This window comes from Vidua chalybeata, chromosome 1, assembly GCF_026979565.1.
Source record: "Vidua chalybeata isolate OUT-0048 chromosome 1, bVidCha1 merged haplotype, whole genome shotgun sequence".
Classification (NCBI taxonomy): domain Eukaryota; kingdom Metazoa; phylum Chordata; class Aves; order Passeriformes; family Viduidae; genus Vidua; species Vidua chalybeata.
Genome location: NC_071530.1, coordinates 61,329,928 through 61,338,716, shown reverse-complemented (window position 1 = coordinate 61,338,716; position 8,789 = coordinate 61,329,928). Strand labels below are relative to the sequence as shown.

Sequence of the window (8,789 nt, the reverse complement as noted above, 5' to 3'; positions counted from 1 at the left end):
AGGGACACCTTTTGCTAGATCATGTTGCTCAGAGCCCAGCCTGGCCTTGAACATTGCCAGGGATGGGACATTCACAACATCTCTGGGCAACCTCTGCCAGTGCCTTACCACCCTCACATTGAAGACATTTTTCCTAATATCTCTCTATTAATAGTAAGATAAGTATGTGGTTTTCCTACCAGAAGCTTGAAGAAATAGCTTTTCCAATTGACCTGCATTGTGGCTTGAACATTCAGAGTCTGAAGGGTTTGTCCATGGCAGGGCACTTCACAGGGAAGGTGTAGCTCTGAATGTGTTCATGGGCTTCTATGTCTCTCTGTCTCTGTGACAGCTGTGATGACTGAGAATATTAACCAGATCACTTTTTAATGCTACTTTAATTAAGCAGCTGCAAAACAGATAGCTTTTCAGTTGTTTAGATTCTCTTTTTTGTCATCCTCTTGCATCTTTCCTTATGAAATTAAAAAACTCATAATTGTGCTAAAATAGGCTATATAAAGCCAGTGCATGCAAGTTTTAAACATTTGTTTTAGCACTGTAATTTTTAAGCAGTTAATGAAAGTCATTGTTTTAGATCTAGTCATATAAGTGTAAAATTATGAATGTCTACTCTATTAATCAAGTTGCTTTTGAATTCTAAAGAGATTCTGAGGTAGGAATTTGCTCAGTGAGGCATAATTGTTTTTCCAGCTCAATACAGACTAGTCCCATTATTCATGTTTTCTTTTCAATAAGAATTCACACTGTAATTCTAAGCACTTATGATAATTACAAAGGACATATTTTCTTTCTCTTTTTTTTCCCCTTTCCTTTAAAATGCTTTTTTTTCCCCCCCTCCATTGGCATTATAACAAAAAGCAGAATATTAAAACCATTTTAAATTCTATCTAGGACACTTGCATTTTGCCAGGCAAATTTTACCCATTTTCTTCTTTGACTGTGCTGTACAGCTGTGTGTTATTAAACTACTGTTGCATATGCCCCAGGTTTTGTGCATTTCAGAGCTTAAGAAAGATGTCAGTTGTGACTGTCCTACAAGGAATTTGCTTACTGTAAAGGTGATTTTTTTATAGATTAAAATTGGGCTTACTGTATACTTATTCAGAAAAAGCCTGAGGCAATCAATAATTGAAAACATGAAGAGATTAAGAGGCCATTATATATATATATACACAATTAGAAATGCAAGTATCATCACATTCTTGGAGAAATGGCTAAAATGAGACCTTCCTAGCAGTTGGTATTATCCAATCTCTTATGTAAATACCAATTATGGCTGTGCTTATTCTGTTATGGCAATGAAAGGCTTAAGCCCTCAAAGCCATCTTCTCTGGTGCTTCACTCTTCCTCTGAGCTGGCTCCAACCTAGAGCAATGCAGCATGCTTGTCTAGTGGGAAGCCAGATCCAGGAGGAGCTGATTCAAAATAAAGCTCCTGTTTGCTAAAACTGTGTGATGAAGCCAAAGCTGAGTTTATTTATTGCTTACAAAGACAACGTATAGGTATGGTCAAAGCTTCTGTTGCAATTTGGTTTCTTACTTGCTGTGTGACTGTAAGCGAGATTTTTTCAAAAGTGGTCAGTTGTTTTGATCTTTACAAATTTTCAATGTATAACCACAGTGTTTTCAAATGAGTGCCCTAAAAACTTTTTCACTCAACCCAAATGTGTTGGAAAATGGAGACATATTGGAGACAATGGAGACAAAAGACACCTCAGCTCAGCTGGTGCCTTTTTATGGCTTCAAAATTCTCCAAGTAACTGCAACCACTACATTGCTTGGGAGGAATGTGAAAGGTAGATGGATATGAGATGAATGCCCATCATTGCCTTTTGAGACCTACCGAAACCAGTTGGTTCCTTTGCCCTCAGATAGTTACTTCAAATATAATGGACCTTCCCTTGGAAATTACTTTTCTCATCAGTAGAGATGTAAATATATCTATATCTCTGTCCTTAAAATACTGGATGTGTCCTCTCTCTCCATGGATTGCATGGGGAATCAAAGGCTGTGTTAGCCAGGATGGATTTCTTAACTTTTCTCTCCCCTGCTCTGACAGGTTTTGTACTGAGTAAAAGAGTTGATAAAAGCAGATTGGATTTCAGACAAAAATTTCACTTTAGGGTAGTTTAGTGCGATTAATATGTCCCTGCTTTTTGTTTCCTCTCTTTTTGGAGAGGGTGTAAAGACCAATGCAAGTAAGAAATCCTCTCATCAGTAATTGGAGATTGAGATCCCAAAAGAGAAGCTATTGTTAAAGGTATACACCATGCCATCTATTTTTCATTCACTGATACCACCCAGTGTTAACATGCTTTTGGATTTAAGAACATTTTTATTTGTATCTGCATGACCTGTTTATCACTGAAATACTACTAGGGGAGGAGATTAGGCAGAAAAGTATATTCTTGTCATACAAGTAGTTGGTAATATTTTAAAGCACTGACACATATGGTGCTAGATGTTGCAGCCAGAATTCATACAAACATGCCTGAAAGTTACTGATGATACAGGTACTGCACAGTGTGTGATTTTCATAAAGTAGCAAAGCATCAAGAACACACGATGAATGACTGCAGTACATGATCAGGCCCATGACTACTCAACAATTGTTGTTGTGGATTAGGCGGCACTTCAAAACCTTGAGATAGTTGTCAATTTTGTGGGAATCTCGGCGGAGGCAGTGCAGCAGGTTGTAAAAGGCAAAGAGCCTGGAGTCCTCATCAGCAAGCTGCAGGGATGGAAGTCCATCCCACGGAGTGTAAATGTCATTTTCGACCTCCCCAGAGTGAACCTAAATACACAAAGTAGTATTAATACTAAATGATAATGAGCCTGACTGGATGTAGAAGGCAGCATTTAAAACACTGCTCTTGAAGAATGCTAGTTACTAGTGGATGGCTTCTAATGTGCTTTCTGTTGTGGCTTGCATTATTCCACACAATGTTCTATATCTTCATTCAGATTTTGAACAAATTTGCCAGATTTTTCAGTTTATTTTCCTAAAGTATGTGAAAAGCATAACTGTCTCAGTAGCATTTTAAGAGAACTAGTGTGTTAACCAGTATTCAGAGAAACCTGACTTTGCAGAGAAATCAATCCTTCCTTCACGCTTAGATTTATCAGGGACATTTCTCTTTGGCTCCCTCCACCTTGAAAACTTTGCTAAAACTTGTTCTTAGAAGTTGTTTGTGTGCAACAAACAGATTAGTCTCAGCCCTTATCAGAAAAATCTCTCAGTAATACGTATTCAGAAGTACTGGGCTCCATCAAAAAAAAAAAAAAAAAAAAGCTGAGTGATATAATGACCTCTAATGTTAGAAAGCTACATGTGGGAACACATGTAGTGAGTTAGTATCTGAGGTGAAGACTGGTTTAGGTCTCCTTGTTTGAAGACAATCATTAATTTTCTCTTATCACATAAATCTATCTTTCATAGCATGAAGGAAGTCTGTCCCTAGTGGTGCTTGTGCACCATCCTTATTCACACAAGTCATACTTTGAAAAGACATATAGGAGAGTATCTGTGGAGCTGCTATTATTCAGTTTAAGCAAAAGGTAAAAAAAATAGACCCACTATGACTTAAAAATATGGTTTGACACTAATGAATGAGGCAGTCTTATCTCTTTCTGTAAATAATGTGAATGAGAAGGTGGTGACAGTGCAACTGGAGCAGCACCTGACTTCTTACTCTTATCTTGGACCCTCAGCTGTGCCCTTTTTACACATGGATGTGTGATAGAGATGTATTTGATTACACTGATAAATGTATTTTTAGCCTGGATGGTATAAGGTTTCAGAGTGAAGAGACACCTAACTGAAAGAGAGACCGCGAGTGATCTAGTGGAAAGTGGTGGATACAGGGATATAGTGATGGTGGCACTCTTCGCGTTGTTCAGCTGCTTAGAGCAGTGAAGTCAGAACCTCTTGTCAACATCTAACTCACTGAAAGAATGATAAATTCACCGACTAACAGAGGGCCCTTTAAAAATAAACAAGCGAGAGCTGGTTTTATTCAGGAAAGCTTTCAATCAATTAGTGGTAACAAGAGCTATTCAAGTACAGGTTTTGTGAGATAGCAGCCTTATTGTCTAAACTCACAAGTATAGGGGGAAACAAGTCAGACACAGAGTCCAGAGGAATCAGTATGGTGTGAAAAGAGAAATGAAAGATATCAGGGTTACTTTGTATGCCACATCTTTGCAATAGCCCAGATTCCCAAAGCTGTTTTAAACACAGTATCTGTTTCCAAAACTTATGCATAATACCTATTTGTATACAGATGCATGTAAATATGCTGAAACATATACATGTATAAATATGTGCATATGAAAAAAATGGAGATGTATCCTTAAACAATCAGGATTACAAATTGAAAATACTCAAAGATAGAATGACCATAGTCAGTCCTGATGATTACACCTTCCCCTGAAGCATAACTGGGAGTTTGATGGGTTATTCTGTGACAATCATATCATATTTTCTCTTTAGAAATTGCAAGATAGCAGAAGAAAAGAAACCTGAAAGAAGAAAGCTGAAAAGTTCTCAGACTCAACTACTTTCTCTCCCTTGTTTATTTTCACATCTACCGTTTCCTTTCATAGGGAGAGCCTATCAATATATTTGTCTTCCTTAAAGCAATTGGCTAGAAAGGTGTTAAGGACCCACTTACCCGCCCAACTATTTTCTCCATTCCTTCTAGAAGTCGCTTGTTTTGTTCTTCAATCTCCACAGCCTTCCAGAGAATGGTTTCTGGAGCTTCTTTGATTCTTTGTACTTCGGAGGCCAGGTGGATCAGGGGATCATTCCAGGAACGTAGAACTCCCAGTATTAAATTCAGTAGGTCTTCATGCTGCACACCCATAGTAAGGAAAGGTGGTTACAAGAAGAAAGCTAAATTCTGGTAAAATTAGAAGGCATTTAGAGCAGTGTCCTCAGACACTGATTTAGGAATTTATTCCAGCACCTATCACTGAATGTGGCCTATAGCCCTGTCTTAGGTACCTCTGTGCAATTGCATTTTTGAAGTTTTTCATTGGTGTCATCATGTTCTACAATGTTTGCATGAGCCATATTGCAGTGGAAAATATAATTGAACACTCTCAGCATTAAAGATTAGCAAGCATACCTGTGTCTCATCTCTGTGAAAGCAAACCCAAAACTCCTTATCTGATTTTTGATGAATGTTTTAAAATCCACTGATTATTATATTTTTTTTTTTTAATTTAGTACTGTCTGGAAGATGCACGTTATGGTAAACCACCAAATAGCTTTTATTGCCTCTACATAACCCTTCTGTCCTCCTGTTTGAACAATAGTGCTTCCAGCAGTAGCTCTCTGGTTTTAAAAATTGTCCTTTCTTGTGGGCAATAGGAATTCATCAAGCTTATGGTTAAGTTTCTGGCAGTATTAAACCTTTTCTTCTTTGCTAGATGCACAACCCAGGGCTGTGAATTCTATTGCTCCCACTAGAATTTCTAAATGGCACACTATGAAGTTGGTAATACTGTGGGATTGTAAAGATAACACTACCACCATGAAACAGGTAGAGATTTCACTGTGGAATAGACCTATTTATATAGCTCTGCTTATTTTTTTCTCCAGAGAATTTTCAAATTGTATCTGTGAGAATAGGCTGAATGAGATCATCTTCACTGAAGTTTATAATTATTATAAATGATGTATGTATATATTGTGCTTCTATTTACAGATATTTTGCAGATTTTCACACTAGAGTCTTTGTATTTCGATGATGATGTGACCACTTTTGCCTACTGGTAACAGAAAGAATATCTTTTCAATGTTTTTTTAGTAATGCCATCGTTTTGAGTTTCCAGAAAACTATTTACCTCTGTCTACATACAGCAATGTGTTTTATGCTTGCAAATACATTAATTGTTTATAAGATGTTTTAAGATAATGTTTAAAGATTGTAGTGTTGTCAGTACTGCACAAACACGGTAACTGGCATTGCTCCATGAGGTAGTATTTTAACTGGAATTAAGATGCAGTGATTAAATGTACCATACAGGAAAAGGAAGGGATGATGAAAATACTGGTGCTTATATATGCTGTATGGTTTGTAACTTAGTATCAGCAAATGTTAAATCAACTTTGGCTTCTTGGTGCTTTTCTCTTCCTGGCTTTTTTATTCTGATTGAGTTGATCTCCCTCTCACTCTGAAAGATGCCGCACTATTCCATAACCCTCCTTCCCTGCCTTCCCCTGCTCCATCTTGCACTGAATTACACTGGAGGTGGGACTTACATGAATCTGCTGAGCCTGCTCCTTATCTTCAGGAGTGGTTAAAGACGCAGTGTGGCAGCTGTTGACAGCTTTTGCAATGAAACCCCGCCCCTGGGCATAGCGTTCATCCTGCAGATCAGCACGGACAGGTGTTATTGAGACAGAAAGGTAAGAGCTTCAGCTCAAACACTGTGCTAGCTAATCGTTGTTCCATAGTTTTTATTGCCACTTTTATGCTGTAAAGGTCAAAAGTTTCTGGTGAGTCTCTAGAGTGGAACTGGCACCCAGCAAAAACAAATGTTCCACAGATAAATAATGATGGGAAAATGGTATCTTTTAATAGAAGTGCTGGGGATCTTAGCAACATTCAGGACTATATACGAATTTGGTCACCATTTGGACTTTCACCAGACAGCAGTCATATTTGTTTACTTATTATATGTTAACATATGTTTATGATTAAAAAGTATTAAATTGCAGTTTTATATTTTCTTTCTCTCAGGAAAAGTCTACTTACAAATTCACTGAACATTTCCGAAGAGAGGAAGTGAATGTAGTGTGAAAGTTTAACTGCTCGGTCAAAAAGCTCCTCAAGGGAGAGCTGGCAATTGACAGATCCATTGGGGCAGATAGGCAAAGAGGTCACTCCTTCCTTTGTCAGAAGCATGTGGGACACCAGAAGGGCTGCCAGCAACAAACCTGTTCAAGTTTAAAACACGGTAAAATGGGCTCACATTGAATTGCAGGCGTATTTAGAAGCAGCTGTGAGAGCCAGATGCTGGATGATTTGGGTTGTGCTGTCACACGGCTCAGAGTACCCCCCGTGCTGGCTGCTGAACAACAGTGGAGGACAGATACACTGTAATTCTATACTTCTTTTATCCTTTCTCCCCTCTGTCATCGTCATGGTATAGCAGAGCCAGTTACAGAGTTTGAGGAGGCAAGGGGAGACAAGGTAATCCATGCTGTAGTGTATTCTGAAGTCTCTTACAGAATGATGAACAGGAAGAAAAAACAAATAAAACTTCTTAGTGCAAATATACATACATAATTATATTTACACTGATATATAAGTTTGGAAAATAGATTTTTTTCTTTCTTTCTTTCTTTCTTTCTTTCTTTTTTTTTTTTTCCCTCCTCCTCCCAGAGGTCCTTTTCTTCCTTGCAAACATTTGGAGTTAAAACTAATTTTTGTGGGAGGGTGGTTAGGTCACTCTTAAGGCTGTGATTATCCTGGGAGTTCCTTCAAAAGATTTCCAGCGGCTGTGCTTCTTTGCTCGTTAGAGTTTAACCCTAAATTTCCTACTTCTAAGAAATCAGTAATAGTTTTTGCCTTTTCTCCTGAGCTTCTGAAACTGATATAGAGGACTTCTCATTATCTAAAGCACAAAACCTCATCTGTTTAAAACTTTTCATGTTAACTTAGCAGAGTTAAGTTTTTTATTCAGTGAAATAAAATACACAGAGAAAAACAATGGCAAATAATTAAAAGAAAATATTTGGTAAATGAATGTACTTGTTCTGAGACTTTTACTTCTGGAAATTGACCTGTTACCTATATATTGGTTGTCTAGACATTTAAAATGCTCAATTAAAGTGTTCATCATAAATCAGCAAAACTATCCCTAAGGATGTCACATGATAAGTTTCTTTATAGCTCTACATTCAAAAACGTGGATTTACACAATATTGATGTAAGACTTCCTCCTCCCCCCTGAGCAAAGTACATGCTGGATGCTGCAGTTAGGAAAGTACTCTAAGGAATAACTCTATGAAAACCTGAGACTTGTTGGCTTGGAGAGTCAATTAATGTATTGAAAACATTAATTTTGGAATTACCACATCACCTCTAGACTTGTGGGTAATGACGTCTGGTCATAGCCTTCTGAGTGGTACAGCAAACCAATCCAGATCCAAACTTTCACGTGCAGGTGTGACATCCCTCAAGCCAATTTTTTGTGACGCCACTCAATGCAAAGGTACTCTTAGACGATAAAAGGCATCAATCTCCTTTCTTCAGGTTTTGCCCTTCCTGGAAAATTATGCGGCTGGAAGACCTCAGTTTCTAGATCTGTTGCATTGCAGATGCCTCCTAATTCAATTGAAATGGGAACAAGTAGAAAAATTGTCAGCAGGTGAATGTTAAAATTCTTACCTTTCAGTGAAGCCCCCTTGGTGCTCATGGTTGGGATCTCGATGATGACTTTCTTTACCAGAAAGAAATCTCATTACTTGTTGTTATTTTCTGCACATACCGCTTTTATATACACCATGCAGGGTCCATTTTGCATACATTCAGCAGGTTGTGGAGTTTGCCTCCATAATTACAAACATCAAATTGCCTTTCTTCCACATTCATATTCAGTATTTTTTGGTTCTTTTTATTTTTTTTTTTTTTGTAATTTTAGCTGTGAGGGGGAATTTCATTAATACGTTGAGCTGTGAGATCCCAAGTATGACTAAATGAAGAGAGTGCCAATATTTTTCCCTGAATGAGGTGAAAATGCCATTGATCCTGGAAATCTCCAGTTCTGAGACAGATA

The 8,789-nt window shown here is 37.8% G+C and overlaps 1 protein-coding gene across 1 annotated transcript; it reads right to left on the bottom strand.

The window, feature by feature from the left end:
- Positions 1-2,601: 2,601 nt before the first annotated feature.
- On the bottom strand, positions 2,602-8,429 carry PRL (prolactin). The gene is made up of 5 exons (XM_053952863.1): positions 8,402-8,429; positions 6,764-6,945; positions 6,268-6,375; positions 4,673-4,852; positions 2,602-2,793 (listed from the first exon to the last, which is right to left on the bottom strand). The coding sequence occupies exons 1-5, from the start codon at positions 8,427-8,429 to the stop codon at positions 2,602-2,604; spliced, it is 690 nt and encodes a 229-aa protein (XP_053808838.1).
- Positions 8,430-8,789: the final 360 nt, after the last annotated feature.

Bases quoted from the DNA above. Each gene is read 5' to 3' on its own strand.
- PRL (XM_053952863.1), bottom strand. From the start codon at position 8,429: ATGAGCACCAAGGGGGCTTCACTGAAAG. The intron at 6,946-8,401 runs GTAAGAATTTTA...AAACTTGAACAG, and splicing joins CAAGGGGGCTTCACTGAAAG to GTTTGTTGCTGGCAGCCCTT. The intron at 4,853-6,267 runs GTAAGTCCCACC...ATGGGTGTGCAG, and splicing joins AGCAGGCTCAGCAGATTCAT to CATGAAGACCTACTGAATTT.